Below are 16,652 nucleotides of genomic sequence, written 5' to 3' on the forward strand. Positions count from 1 at the left end.
AGAAAATTGAGTGACATCAGCAATTTATGAAACTTGCCAGTAAGGCTGTCAAGAGACCTACGACAACAGTAAAGGAGCTGCTGGAACATCTGACAAGTACAGATTACTCTCTGCATGTGACAATTTCTCATTTTCTGTCTGGGTTATAGGGTAGGACAGCTACCCCTTCTCACAAAAAAAAACAAAACAAAACACCCAAGCTCAATTAATCACCCCAAACCATATGGCAGTATGTGTTATGGTCTGATGACATTTCCAAAAGTTATAATAATTCCATCATTGCAAAAAGTATGTTCGGTGCAAAAAAAAAAAAGCCATCACTAAATTAACACTATCCCCATAACAAAACATGGTGGTGGCAGCATCATGCTTAAGAGTTGCTTTACTTCCACCAAAACTGGCTTATCACATGAATAGCTACAAATACCAATCAACTTTAATGCAAAACCTTCAGATGTCTGCTAGTAAGCTATCAATGAAAAGGAATTTTACTCTTTAACACTACTGTGACTCTGTTTCTTTGACTGAATGAGCTAGCAGGATTCCAGACCTGAATTCAGCTTATAATCTGTGGGGTGACCTAAAACGGGCTTTGCACAGGATAGGCCTTATAATTCAATGGATCTAGAATGTTTTTAAAAACAGAAAGAGTTTTAAAATATTACCATGATGTGTTACGCCAATAGACTCTTACTCAAAAACACTGTGCCAGCTGTACCCTATACTCCTGCAACTGCCACTACAGCCAGTATGTGTGTCCTTTTATCAAGTCACATGATCAGTGTACTTGGAAACCTGCATCTGAGTAATAAAATTGGTTACATGTATTAATTCTAGCCTGCAGCACACTAGTTGCTGCTGTTGTGCTGCACTCCTGCATTACAATTAGATTCCCCAAATGCTATGATGCATTATTCCTAACAATATTCCTCAGGGTCTTATGTTCATGTGGACTCATATTCAGTGAATCAGAAGCTGGCAATGGCTTCAGTCATCATAAGTCTGTCTGTATACCAGGTGGCTATACTCAGTTCCTCCTGTGCCCTTTATTACACTTTTGCATTCTTGCTTAAAGCTCATATAATTGGCTCATGTCTGCCATGAGCAGCGGTTTATTCTTCTCTTTCTAAGCACCCAAGCCTGAAGCAAAGGTGGGAATCTATTGAGGGTGGAGTTTTAACGATAACTAAAAGAGTCAGCCCATAAGTGGTTATTACAGAAAGACAAACTGGTTCTGCAAGGGAGCGGTGCTGTTAGTCTGAAATAAGACAAACAAGATATCCACGTCTAAAATTCACAAGAAAGATCCAGACTTGGAGGAAGCCTTACTTACAACTACAGTAAGTATACAGGTTAAAGGATGTATATACAGTGTTCATATACAGGAGATTTAAAATAGTGATAAAATAAAAGCATACCATGTATCTTACAGTTGTAGTAGGTTTGGAAGGTCTATTCACTACAAACTAATTTTAGATTTGTATTTGGCATAGATGGTTCACAAAATATCTTCATAAAAAGAATTACTAAATGATGAAAGCAAAAAACAGAATCTAATCTTTCAAGTTTTTAGACTCACTAGGCTAAGATCTTATTGGGTAAACTTTAAACGTTTCTTTTTCTGTGTGTGTGTGATCAGCTACATAAAATGAGTTGAAATGTTAAATGACTAACATGAAACCGTTATAATTTTACTGAGTTTTAGCCTAGGAGTACTTTAATGTTATATTTAATTAAAATATGAAAAGATGCAAATGCTTTCTTGATAAATAAAACATACAATCCTTGACATTCCCACACCTTTTTCACATATCTATATTTATTTTTCTCACTTTCATAACTACTGTAGTTTTTATTCATTTTTAAAATTCTTTATGATGATATACAGTGAGGGAAAAAATTATTTGATCCCCTGCTGATTTTGTATGTTTACCCACTGACAAAGAAATGATCAGTCTGTAATTTTAATGGTAGGTTTATCTGAACAGTGAGAGGCAGAATAACAACAAAAAAATCCAGAAAAAGGCATTTCAGAAAAGTTCTACATTGATTTGCATTTTAATGAGTGAAATAAGTATTTGACGCCTATCAATCAGAAAGAAACACAAAAGGACTGTCAATCTTCCTCAGTCTGGGGCTCCATGCAAGATCTCACCTCATGGAGTTTCAGTGATCATGAGAACGGCGAGGAATCAGCCCAGAATTACACTGGAGGATTTTGTCAACGATCTCAAGGCAGCTGAGACCATAGTCACCAAGAAAACAATTGGTAACACACTACGCTGTGAAAGACTGAAATCCAGTAGCGCCCGCAAGGTCCCCCTGCTAAAGAAAGCACATGTACAGGCTCATCTGAAGTTTGCCAATGAACATCTGAATGATTCAGAGGAGAACTGGGTGAAAGTGTTGTGGTCAAATGAGACCAAAATCCAGCTCTTTGGCATCAACTCAACTCGCCGTGTTTGGAGGAGGAGGAATGCTGCTTATGACTCCAAGAAGACCATCCCCACCGTCAAACATGGAGGTGGAAACATTATGCTTTGGGGGTGTTTTTCTGCTAAGGGGACAGGACAACCACACCGCATCAAAGGGACGATGGATGGAGCCATGTACCGTCAAATCTTGAGTGAGAACATCCTTCCCTCAGCCAGGGCACTGAAAATGGGTAGTGGATGGATATTCCAGCCTGACAACGACCCAAAACACACGGCCAAGGCAACAAAGGAGTGGTTCAAAAAGAAGCGCATTAAGGTCCTGTAGTGGCCTAGCCAGTCTCCAGACCTTAATCCCATAGAAAATCTGTGGAGGGAGCTGAAGGGTCAGCCACAAAACCTTAATGACTTGGAGAAGATCTGCAAAGAGGAGTGGACCCAAATTCCTTGAGATGTGAGATGTGTGCAAACCTGGTGGCCAACTACAAGGAATGTCTGACGTCTGTGATTGCCAACAAAGGTTTGCCACCAAGTACTAAGTCATGTTTTGCAAAGGTGTCAAATACTTATTTCACTCAATAAAATGCAAATCAATGTAGAACTTTTTTGAAATGTGTTTTTCTGGATTTTTTTGTTGTTATTCTGTCTATCACTGTTCAGATAAACCTACCATTAAAATTACAGACCGAACATTTCTTTGTCAGTGGGCAAACGTACAAAATCATCAGGGGATCAAATCATTTTTTCCCTCACTGTACTTTAAAAAGAATTGCTGTACTGTATAATAGTATGAGTAGTTTGGACGGTTGATTCAATACTAAAGCAAAAGATAACCATGCAAATATTACTGGAGTATTTGAATAAGATTTTTGTATATAGTTCCTGGGGCACATCAACAAGTATCCCACATTACCTGTATTCACACTATTTTTTTTGGTTTGTTTGTTATAGAAAATGTGATATAGGTATTCTCTACTAACTTTTATGTCCATCTTTTGCATTTGCTTTTTTGCATAACCTTGGTAGTTTTTGGATCCTCTTGGTTGTCACATGATGTCTTTTGTTCATGTTTTTTTGCCATATGATTGCTATCTCCTTACAGAGTACACCCTCTACTTCAACATGAGCAGTGGCTCACATTGAACAGGGAGGTTACACCTGCCTCAAAACAGTCAAGTCAAGTCAAGTCAAGTCAAGAAGCTTTTATTGTCATTACAACCACATATAGCTGACATGGTACATAGTAAAATGAGACAATGTTTCTCCAGGACCTGGGTGCATAAAACAGCACAACATATAGCTACAGAACAATAACAACAACACAGCTAAGGACAGAAAGTAGTTGTCCTAGCTACATAAAGCGCAATGTGTGCAACAGTGCAAGACAGAAGAACGTGCAGGAACAGAAAATACACACAGTGCTGAAAAAATGTGCAAACAAAAAAATGTGCACACTAGAACTGTAAACTTTCTTATAACATATGTTTTGTAAATATAGACATATAGCAATGTGCAAAAATAGCAGTAGCAGTTGAATACATAAACACATCCCTCTCTGCAGTCTTCACAAATTCTCAACTTGAGAAGGCATGATGAATTTTCTCTACTACTTCTTGGAGAAAAACCATCATACTTTAAGACTTTTGCTCATTTTTGCACAGTGTTATAACCTCTCACTTTTGCACATATCTATATTCTGTAAATATATACACATACACTGACCATGCATAACATTATGACCACCTGCCTAATATTGTGTTGGTCCCCCTTTTGCTGCCAAATCAGACCTGACCCATCATGCACTGTGTATTCTGACACCTTTCTATCAGAACCAGCATTAACTTCTTCAGCAATTTGAGCAACTGAGCTCGTCTGTTGAATCGGATCACACGGACCTGCCTTTGCTCCCCACGTGCATTGGTGAGCCTTGGCCAGCCATGACCCTGTCACTGGTTCACCACTGTTCCTTCCTTGGACCACTTTTGATAGAAACTGACCACTGCAGACCGGGAACACCCCACAAGAGCTGGAGTTTTGGAGATGCTCTGATCCAGTCGTCTAGCCATCACAATTTGTCCCTTGTCAAACTCGCACAAATCCTTACGCCAGGCCATTTTTCCTGCTTCTAACACATCAACTTTGAGGACAAAATATTCACTTGCTGCCTAATATATCCCACCCACTAACAGGTGCCATGATGAGGAGATAACCACTGTTATTCACTTCACCTCTCACTGCTCATAATGTTATGCCTGATCAGGGTATAATCAGTTACATTTGTGAAGTTGTTCAGTTTAACTTTCTACTTTCATTTGTCTCTTGTTTTGCTGCTGTAACACTAGAATTTCCGATCTGGGATTAATAGCATTATCTTCTTTCATTCTTTTACTCCTAGGAATTTGTGTAGGAAAATTCTAAAACTGAGATGTCAGCTTCAATTCTTTCAGTTCAATTCAATTAAAAAAATATATATATTTATCCCCAGGGGGCAATTTAAGGCACGCAGAATAGTTAAAAATAGATCAGTGCAATACAGTTGTTGTAAGTCCGTTAGTGCAAATAGCTTGAGTAAACATCTGTGTAAAATATCTGTAGATAAATATAAACTGTGAAAATAGGTACGGCTTAATAGTCGAAACAAATGAAGAGGAAGAAGAAGAAAGTAGAAGAAGGTGAAACAGATGGATGCATATATTAATAAATGAAACTTAAAGTGACAGCTTGGGGGGCTTATGTCACAAATACTATGTTTGTTCATAGGTTTTTATTAACTGTAGGTTAAAGTAAAGCGACAGAATGCATGGTGAAAAAATAAAACGCAGTCAATTTACAGCACTTATATTTACCGCTCGCTCAATGAAACTTAATAGCTCGGGTCTTTGGCTACCGGCAATGACGTAATAGGTTGTTAAAATTAAACCTTGATCGCAAGTCCAGCTCCGGTCCATGCGGTCCAGCTAAATGAGACGAGACCCAACTCTGAACAGTGAGGTCTACTGCTGCAGGCCAATCGGCTCTGTGTTCACTCATTTGAATAGCATAACAGAACAGGTAACTGTCGTAAACAGTAAAAAAACACGTGCTGTTTAACAGAAACCCTGTTAATATTAAACCACTTTATAATCAGGTTCAAGTTCCACTAGCTGGGACGAGTCTTGCTAGACAGTGCTACGCTGTAAAGCTGTGTGCTGGGATTATAAACAGATCACTGTAACACTGTGCATCACACTTTTCTAACCGCAGGCTAGCGATGACTGTGAATAGGAGTTTTGTGCGGGAAGCGTCTCATCAGATCATTGCAGGAGGATCAGCAGGTAGGTCCTCTAAAACAAGCCTATATTTAGCCAGGCTAACCTAGTTAGCTCTGTACCGTCACTTTACCGAAAACACACATCTGTAGGCACAGTTTATATTGTTCATAACGATGGCTCCGTTCTTGCACTTACCATCTGTGTGTATATATATTCCTTAAAATATAAGGAAAGAAGCATTCACAGCTTTTACATGGCTCACATTTCCTAACCGGAAGTGACCGCAGACTTCGGTCTTCAACTAGTTACGCCTTTAATCTGGTCCCCAGCAAATGACACTGGGCAGGAGGCAGAGTGTAGTACATGATACCTGCTTTTAACTTTAGATCAAACTCCAATTCTGTTTTACCATCTTACACGAGTCTAGTGGGCTATTAAATTGTTAGTTTTTGGAATCCTGGTGTAACAAGCAAACAAAACAAGCTGGTTTTACTGGTACATCATCAATGCCAGCTGGTAAGTTATTTTCCAGCTTCCATATAACTTGTCTACACTAAATAATAAGAATTTTATGATTTTCTTTACAGTAAACAATTGGTTGATACAATGATTCAGTAAACAATTGGTTTACTGTAGGGTTATTTTCTTTAAAAAACAAAACAAAACATATTTTCACCATTGCTTTAGCATTCATAGTAATACAGAAACGGTTTCATTCTAACAGCACTTACCAGCTGGCAAAAACAGGCTACCAGTTTTACTAGCTCTTTCTTGGCTTTGTAGTGGTGTAAAACCACTATCTGTGTCTGTATCTGTTTAGTGCTCCAAATGTCTGTTTCTATATATGTATCCGAGTTAACACCTAAAGTGTTTCATTTCTTTTATATTAAAACGAACCCTGTGCCAAAGTTAGGCGTGCCCGGATTGCCAGCAGGGTGAATTCCAGCTCTGACACATCCATAAATTCATCACTCAAGTTTATAATTGGCAAGAGATATGTGCAGGAATGTTTTTAAACCCACTCACACACTTGTTTTGGTTTGTACCTGCCAGTGATTTTTTCTAACCCTTGAACTTCCCCAAAATACTGTAGGGATAAACAGACCATCTCACTTTTTTGTCAGTGAGCATGGTCTTGATTTGAGTTTTATATCTGGTAGCTCTCTCATGTCTACATGACAAAATGAAAACCTCCTGCTCATGTGACTTCATCGGTTACATCCCTAGTATTTTGGCAGCTGGTAGATGGTCAGACTGCTGAATAATTTTACGCCTGTAAATTCCACATATATTGTAATGCTCCAGGGATTTGTTATGTATTGTATTTAGAGAATGTTTTTATTCTGTGATAACATAAATTGTTTACACAGCACAGTGCTACTTACACATCATCCACATCTCAACAATCTTCTAAGTGGGTACATACTGCCACACACAGTATGTACCCACAAGGTATTTGATGCTGGTCTGCTTAATGGTATACCTAAATCCTGAGTGGCCTTTATGAGGGGAGATATTTTAAGAGTAAAGCCCCCTGGGTTGCCCATGTCTGCCTACTTAAACTCATGGTTTGTTCAGTTTTAAAATGGAATAATATTTAAATGGGATTTTATATAAGTATATATAGAATAATTTATACTGACTGTATGCATTCTTTATTATTTATTATTTTGGAAACTCTGGCAGAGTAACAGTAATAGATAGATATATTTTATGTTTCCAAATACAATACAGACACATTCAACAAATACATCAAATATTATTTTGACTATGGAGAATACAGTCCTACTCAGAATACAGTATGTATATTTAAATCATTAAAATCATGGCTTTTTAGTTATGTGCCTTCATGTACTAGTATATTGAATTGTATAGTAGATGAGTGATGAGTTGCAGTGTTTGGATGGATGTCAGGATCTTGATCAGGATCATGATTATATAATTAAATGGATTTGTATGTGAACCTTTGTTCATGTTAATGTTAAATGTTGCCTTGTAAGTGTTAAAATAGTGACAACGTATTGTTTTTTTTTATACACATGTAATAATAATAGCTTAAACTACTACTCTACTTCTAACAGTCACTATGACTATGATTAAATGTTTTGTAAAGAGTAGAAATGATCACAGAGGTGATATTTATGAAAGCTATAGCATCATGTAAGTAGGGAAGGCTGTTCCTACCTTGGTGTCCTGGTGTCCTCTGTGAACTCAGCAACTGTAGTCATATTTAATGGTCATCTGGGTCTGGACTCTCTTTCTGCGGTCAGTTGGCAGGGTTTAATAGACTGCTTGGTGCGGTCAGTTCTCATCGTGTAGAGTAACCTCTGTGTGTTCCTCTGTGTCCAGCTTTCCATTTACTGGACTGAAGCGACAGCAGAGTTCAGCTGCGTCTCTCAACACAGGGTGTGTGTATGTATGTGTGTATGTATGTGTGTGTGTATGTGTGTGTGTGTGTGTGTGAAAGAGGGAGAATGCTTGGGGTTACTCGTTGGATAATGTTCTCTCACTTGGACCTTGGAGAGATACATTTGTTGCTCACATTAAATTTTTTTGCTTACACGTCAGACTGAAAATAGATTCCACCAATAAAAATTTCTGTTCTAAATTTATTATAATATTTGTTGTCATGGTTGTATGATACAGTCATATACCACCAGGGGGAAGCATTGTATCTTTTTATTTAAACTTATTTTTCAGCCAGCAAGCTTCACTTTCATTTGGGGAACAAACACACAGACCAAGTAAAGGCTGCATATGGAAATAATATTAAAATAATGGAGTATTTCTTCAGGCTAGTGCTAATTCAGTATTTAACGTTAATCTGCATCTTTCTCCATCAGCTCTTAGATTTGCATAATGATCTGTTCTTGGCTTAAAAATTAAACTAATATTATTAATATAGACTTTGTGTGTACAGTATGCTTATTTAATAGATGTAACCACACGTTTGACTAATAAGAGCAACCATGATATATGTCTTTTTTTATATATATATTTAATTTATTACTTAATTTTTTATTTATACATTAAGTTTTACTAAATAAATATCTGGATCACCTCTGTAGTAATTAAAATTGTTTAAAAAGTGCTAATCCATTTTGTGTATTATGAAAATCTTCTTGATTTTTTTTTCTTTTATAATTTCTTTGTTCTAGTCTTTTTGTTTCTTTTTTTTTTCTTTATAGAAATGTTTCTATTGAGTCATTTATCTCAGTTATTGCCAAATTGTCAGGGAAAAAAAAACCTGTCAGATTTTACCTTAAGTGTTTTGGTAGTCATTTCCTCTCTACTTCCATGTTGCTCTGTGTAATTTGGTAAGATTTGCACAGAAATGTTTAAGTTATGATTAGCTTCTTTGTAAACGTATCCGCCGACTGCAAATGGAGTGTGTCGGGAAAAGACAGACAGCCTAAGTATGATTGAACTCAGTCCACTTCTATGCAAGCCAACTGTCAGGCCCTCACTTAAAATGCACTCAGAGCTTACTAATTTTAATGGTCTTAAACTGTGTAATGAGCTTTAGGGAACAAGGATCAAATAAATCAGTTTATTCGGATTAAGGAAGAAGAAAAGAAACAACAGAACGAAGATCAAATAAATAGATGCAAAGTGAAATAGAAACTTGGGCAAGGTTGTTCCCTGACTTGAGATATCTGATACAAATGAGCGTTTCCTCTCAGAGGCACAATTGGCTGCCATAATCAGAGTTCAATTAGGCCTAATATTTATTTCCAGAAACACTTGTACATATTTCGGCAGGGCTTTGATTGAGCTCCCTGTGGACATGCTGTAGACAGATGTTTAGATGATCTCATGTTTGAAGTAATGTTGATTTTGGACCGTTACTTCACTGTATCTGCTCTAAATCTACCCCTTCTGTGTCAGTTTGGGATTGTCCTGTATAAATGTACTTTGGCTTACTTTAGTTTTACTTTAGGTCTCTGGTTTATATACTGTAACAGATAAGCTGCCTAAATCTATTCTTTATATATATATATATATATATATATTTTTTTTTTTTTGTGTGTGTGAAAATGTTTCATTCCTACAAAAAGTCTACAATTCTAATATGAATATTTAAATTGTTGTGGTAGAGAAATATGCATTTATATTTGCATGATTTTTTCTATCAGAATTGAAAAAATGTGCACTTTTTTGTCTTTAAAAGCCCATACTTTGAGTTTGAGTAAGTTCTCCAGTAAACCACAGCAAACATTACAAAAACAAACAGAGGAGATTTATTGAGCACTAACACTAATTATGCATGAGGAAATGTGCAGGATCATAATGTCACAAGAAATCAGTTGACTGCAGCCAGGCATGAATTACAATGGGAAAACATGAAGTAAGCGTTCAGCCTCAAAAAAAAAACACACACACTCACACACACAGATTTTCTATAGGTACTATCGCAGAAGGAGGGAATGGATCTGATCAGATATGCCCCGTTTGAGTCATTGTAAGCACTATGTGAAGTGACTGCTTTCTGGTAGATTTCCCCTTCGTATTCTGCACAAAGTATTCATGATAAATCCCAGAGAACTCTGTAAGACTTCTAGGACCCTGCTCTTTGGTGGCCGATTAGGTGGAACTACTGTTTAACTACTTCAAGTGTGTGCTGCTTTTGGGGAAATCAGCTCCGGGTCAGAGATGGGCCTCTGTTCTGAGCTGATGGAGTTTTTTCGTCTGCCTGTGTTATGTATGAGTTGAGCAGCAGCTACTGACGTTATCTTAATGACTTGATTTATAGCACTGGCTGTGCTGGGGACTGGGAGGGACAGCATGTGGGAGAGGGTTTTTTTTGCTGTAATTTGTGTACGAATACACACACACACACACAGGCTCACATATAAAGCATGCTATATCGCTGTAAGCGATAAAGATAATTGCAGTGTTATTGCAATAACAGAATTGGCAGTTTAATTATGATTGTTCAACATGGGAGGCTATTACGCATTTTTATCTAAAGCCAGCAATTATTAAAATGACTGTTTTGGAGGAAATAATAGGATGAAAGCTTGCATCAGAAACATTCACTGTTTTATCACTAACTATCCAATCATACTGAATGGCTTTTATTTATTTATTTATTTATTTACTTACTTACTTCTTTACTTATTTATTTACTTATTTATTTACTTACTTATCTATCATACCACTGTTACTCCTGAAATGATTTTATACCATTCCCAGAACACAAATCCCATCCTGTCCTTCCCCTAAGATAAAATGACAAAAAAAATTACACAGGTCTCACAAAATCAGCTTCAAGGAATCATGGATCATTGCAATAAAAAAAAGTCATTTCAAACAGGATGCTATTCCATGGTAGCCCCAAGCTTAGGTATACACGCAGTAATGCAGCACATGGCAGCAATAACATAACTGGCTAGAAGATCAGCTGAACAAGCTATGCCTAATTGAGCGCTTCGTCTAAGTAGTCAAGGGCCATCATCTGAATAACCCTGTAAGAAAATGAAACTGTATTGCTTGCAGCATGTGTGTGTGTGTGTGTGTGTGAGTCTGTATGTGCGTGAGTCTGTGTGTTTGCGTGCAAGCGTTCACTTTTTGTAAGGCTTGGGTGTCCTGTTGGCTGTTTCCAAATGTCATAATTAAGCACAGAAGGACCTTTTGGCTGGAGAACCTTTTGATTGTACAGAATTATCGCAAGACTATACAGATGTAAAAAGGACCACATGAACTTGATTTTCAGTCCCAGAGCCAGCTCTGAAAATAAAATAATTTTACAAAGAGTATGGCTGTTTTTGGGATAAAACCAGATTTTGGCTTTTGCTCTACAAATGTATATATATTTTAATCTCAGTAGCCTGCGCTATGATGCCCTTTGACTCGGACATAAATTGAAAATCATCTTTGCCTCTGAGTGAGACAGATTTACTGCTGTTTTATATTCTGCCATACACTGTCCAGAAACTGCGGGTGAATCTGCCCTTATAATACCGCATTGCCATTTTTGTAGGCTTCTATTTTCTTTTGAGAAACCAGAATGGAGCAGTTCTTAATGAGGGAGAGAAGAAGCATTGCTCTAATATAAACATCATGGACAGGACCGAGGGAAGGTTAACGGAATCTAATTTGAGAATCAAGACTGTAGAAAATTACAAACCTGATGACTTTTTAGAAGAAACGTTCACATTATAAATAAACATAATAAGTACTGTCAAAAAAGGGCTTGTGAAGAAAGAACCGTTGATTTACAAGTGTGTGTGTTTGTGTGTGTGTGTTTCTGGAGGACACACAAACGTGTTTGTACCTCAGGGACGATCACAGCTCATCCTTCTCTTCCTCAGCAGAGAGAAGTGGCGTTTTGCGTTGTTGCTCTGTCTTGATGTAGGGCACAAGTGCTAGTGCTGAGGGCGTATTTGATTTCTTTTCCCTCTGTGCTTGTGCATTGTGTTAATCAAGGACTCTCAGATTTATGCGCACGTTCGATTATTTCTGATTGAAATCTAGCAAAAGAGTGACTTTTCCTTAAGCGTGGTGCATTAGCAGAGAACGCGGGCGAATTTGGTAATGAGAACCAACGCTGAGAAGACAGGCTGGGTCTAAATTTGTTTACAGTTTTATTATCCTTTCGAAATAAGAGAGTCATCCAATAAAATCGAGGCAGACACAAATGTCAAAATCGGGATCAAGTGAGAGAAGGACGGAGGAGGAAACGCAGCGATTCTCTTTATTATGTTTGAAATATAGGAAATTATACAGTGGAATAAAGCTATAAAAATTACATTGGGTCATGGAAAAGTGCACAGTCGTTACATCTAGGATTCCTATTTGCTCATGCTAACCATTGGCACTGGGTGGGTCCTAACACACTACAGGAAGGGAATAATAGACCGGCTTTCATGCTGTCTTGTTCACAAATCTACATTGGCTGCCTGACACATTATTCTTCCAGGAGAGAGAGAGAGCGAGAGAGCTCTGTGAGATAAAAATCTGTAGAATGACTTCAGCATGAAAACAATGGGCTGAAGTTGTGCTGCAGGAAACAGTTTCAATCGATTTCATGGTTGGTCAAGTCTACAAAGCAATTTTAAACCATTAGGATCATTTGGAGCTTGTAGGCTGATTAGGATTTCGGGAATATTATAGATCTGAACAATGTTATGGGTAAATTTGGATTTGAGTTCATTAAAATTCAGCTACAAGGCAGAAAATAAGTTCCTAATATTCATTTTCTGTATTTTGTATCTTTTCTTATTTTGATTATTATTAAATATAAAACCGGTAGTGCTTTAGAATTCCTAGGCAATCAGCTTTAGAGATTCTGTTCAGATAATAAACTTTTCGACAGTCTGATGTTTTAAATCTATTTAGCCATCTCAACATTATAACCTTTGCAGGGTTACTGTCTTTTCTGTGGTCTGTTGTCTCCCTGTAGATGTACATTGTGTCTAGAGGGCAGTAGAGAGCTGTGGTGCTGTTTCAGTCTGCTCTTCCTTTCGAACTTTACAAATCTTTCACATGGGGATGACATTAAAAGTGAGGGGGGAAGGAGGATGGCGGAGTGGAGATGGGGAGGTTTGCAGTGATTGCCCCTGAGCGGAAAAATTAGAAAAACTTCCTGTGGTGAATATTTATCTAGCAGTAAACGATAGGCCCACTCAAAATAATATGAGAGAATAGAGATGCTACAATCTATCAGGAAACTATTAAGTTAATTGCATTTGTATGAGCAATTTATGATGATAAAGCACTGAAAATCCTAATGGTTCCTTGCTGTTGTGATTTGTCCCTTGTTAATCAATTCCGAGAGACTGAATGCGGAATTTCTTTTCTATGAACGCAGCTGACTGATTTCATCATTTAATTGAAAGACTTTATTTGAGATAGTTTTAAAATAGTACAAAACGTAGACAGGGCCCAGATTTTAAATAGCTGTGGAAAATGTCCTTTTGATTCCGTTCTTTTAGATATTTGATTTCACAGCTGTGTGATCGGAATAGCAACTAGTTTCACAGAAATGCCAGGAAAAAACAGCGGACGTGGCAGTGGGGTGTCCTGAGTATACTGTGATATAGCACGCTGACGTTTAGCCGCAAGACGGCTCTCTTAGAAAACAGAAATATTTCTGACAGACAAAGGAGAAAAATGGCAGGTGTCTCAATCCTTCAGTGGATTTTGCAGAATAAAGCGTTCACTCGGGGAGAGTAGTGAAGCGCAGAGCAGACCACACATGGCGGGAGTCTTGGGACTCTGTTTCTGTTTTGAAGTGCAGATCAGGGAAAGGTTAAGTTATCAGTTCGCTGACACAGACTGCGCTCGGTGGTGCAGGCCTGCGATGAGATATGACAGATGCTTTCTCGATAAATGCTTTCTGGCAGAAAAAGCTCTCCACAGAGCAGAACCAGAGGAATGGAGATTGAAACAAATGTCTACAAATGGAAAAAACAAACTGCTGCTTCTTTTCAATGTTTCTCTGACTCAACTGTATAAATTTATATAGGACTCGATTCACATTTACTACATGGCCGAAGGGAGGGAATGAGTTAGATTAACTGTAGTTCGGGCTGGTTCTTGCATTCGGTTGCATGGTATTTCTTAGCAGGTGTGTGTGGTTGAAGGTGTCATCTGGCAGTTTTTGGGATCATGTGGTAGATGTAAAAAACATAAGAAAAATGTTTTCATTCTTTTTTTTTTTTTTAATTTAAAAAGCCAAAAAAGTTCCTTTTTGGTTATTAAGGTTAGGATTGTAGGCATTAGTTTGCATTAATAATTGTCTTCACATAGATGTAGGACAAATATGTGTGTGTATGTGTGTGTGTGCGCGCATGTGTGTGTGCTATGAACATCTGGGTTAAAGCGGAGGAGATGAGATCAAAGATATATCTTTTTGTCTGTAACCACTTGTTCCTCTGTGCAAGCCCATCACCTGGTGGAAGCCTCTCTCATGCATGCCGGAGCTCTGGGGTGCTTTTGAAAATGGCCCTCTCTGCTGCACTCGGCTGAATGGATGGTGCCCAAGGGGCAATTTTCAGCAGCCACCAATTTATCAGCTCATATCCAGACCAATGCAGGCTGACACTGCCCGTGCTTTCCTTGTTTGTCCCCCTTCATGTTTATAAATGGCCTTGGGTGGATGGTGAGGCTTGCTGTAGAGGAAATGTCTTACTGTGATTATATGCAGGTCGCTGCAGTTTTCTTGGGTCTGTTTGTGTTTTGATTGCTTGAGGAAATGTTTTGTTTGGTAATTTTTTTTCTTAGCCCACCCACTCTCATTAGTAATAAATTATATTTCTATATAAGCAGATAATTGTTATAGATGTACACCAACTATTTAATAATAATAATAATAATAATAATAATAATAATAATAATAATAATAATAATTTGAAGCAGAAGAAGATGAAGAAGAAAAATACTGTGCAGTAAAATGATTAATCCTAAATGCCTTTAATAGCTAAATAGAGGGAAGGGAAATTAGCCAAAAAAAAAAAGGCTGCAGGAGCGGCCAAGTCATTTTCTAAGCCAAACATCCTGGTGCTGGTGCAGCGGTGGCCAGGTTGCTTGCGGGAAACATTTTGTGGGGAAGTGGACTAGGATTTGTTTTCTTTCGCTGGGAGTCAGTCTCTGAGAACTCCACCAGATGATCAGCACCTGAACCTCAAATTCAAGTATTGCCGTCCACAAGCGTCTTTTCTGACCTGTACACCAATCACCAATTATCATCATCATTGTACGTTTCCAAAATTAGAAGAAAATCATTCCATTAGTTCATACTATCCTCAGTATCAGTGTTCCTCTGATGAATTTGTACAGTAGCATTTTTTTTATTAGGTTGATTTATAAAGAATAATACGTAAGGGAACGGAGTGAATCTGCAGGTTTACATGCTACATATTTCACATGTTTAAAGCTGTCAGGGGCGCATGTCTGAATGTCTGCTGTTCAGCTTCCACCGAACACGGACTGGTTTTATTATGACTTTTCATAGATCTTCAGTTTGTGATCAGATAAGATGACGAAGCCACAGTTCTCACAGATGTACAGTGAGTAAGTGAGAGTGCATGTGATAGAGGGGATGAGGGTGACAGCGAGAGGAAATGGAGGATAAGATAAAGGCTATCAGAGGAGATGTGTTAAATACTGGGGAAAGGTGAGCAGTAGTGAAGCAGTGATGTCAGTGCAGCGAGAGAAGTGGGTTTTCACTCAGGTCACAGTGATGACATGTGATCGGGTGACGCATCAGTGCCAGAGTAGGTCTAAACTTCATAAGCCAGAAGCTCTCGAAAGCTAAATATCACATAAGTGCTATCAATCATCATGGGAGCTCAGCTGAAAGACGGGGCTTTGAAAAGTGAAGAAAGCCGACTTGAAAAATGGAGCGGTGAGAGGAGAAGTGAGAGTGAAATGAGCATTTTGCGTGTGGGTAAATCAAGCGTCATTCCGTCTGAAGCATGAGCTGCCTAAACGACAGAGCCAATCCATTTATTAGTCATGCTAGAAGAACAGATTATTTTCCCCTTCCTCGTTATTTCACATCATACTAATCTGCGTGTAATTTCTCTAAATAAAAAAAAAAAAAGCAATCTGAAAAAACGAACAAGGCTTATATTTACCTTCACAACTGAATGAAAATTAGTGCTGGCTATAAACCAGGAATAGCTAATGAGCAAACAGCAAATGACATCATGCTGCTGTTGTGAGAGAATTAACTTGATTAGAATAATTCTCCACTCTCACCTTGGCAAGAAATCTCACGTTTCCACAAGACGGTTGTTAGCAGAGCAACCTGGATTTTTTTTTTTTTTTTATTGAGTCCCTATGTTTCATCCACACTATGTTTAGAGTTTTTAATGTAGAAGAAATCGCTTTGGGTGGGAGAGAGAGAAAAAAAAAGGAATAATTTGTCATTTCTTGTGGCCCCATTGCATTTTTTTTTTTTTTTTAGTGTAGGTTTCTGAACATTTCTTACTTTTAACATTTGCATAGTCTGTTTTTGGCT

At 37.9% G+C, this 16,652-nt stretch overlaps 1 protein-coding gene across 6 annotated transcripts in view; it reads left to right on the top strand.

Annotated features, from left to right (window-relative positions):
• Positions 1-1,181: 1,181 nt before the first annotated feature.
• slc25a21 (solute carrier family 25 member 21) overlaps positions 1,182-16,652 on the top strand; it is a 77,938-nt gene continuing 62,467 nt past the window's right edge. For 3 of the 6 annotated variants that reach the window (XM_058399805.1, XM_058399801.1, XM_058399802.1), the window contains exons 1-2: positions 1,192-1,340; positions 5,676-5,746. In XM_058399805.1, coding sequence (XP_058255788.1) covers positions 5,683-5,746 — 64 coding nt within the window. In that variant the 5' untranslated portion in view covers positions 1,192-1,340; positions 5,676-5,682. The other 3 variants (XM_058399803.1, XM_058399806.1, XM_058399804.1) reach the window with 3 other exon arrangements.

Source organism: Hemibagrus wyckioides, linkage group LG09 (assembly GCF_019097595.1).
Source record: "Hemibagrus wyckioides isolate EC202008001 linkage group LG09, SWU_Hwy_1.0, whole genome shotgun sequence".
Lineage (NCBI taxonomy): Eukaryota > Metazoa > Chordata > Actinopteri > Siluriformes > Bagridae > Hemibagrus > Hemibagrus wyckioides.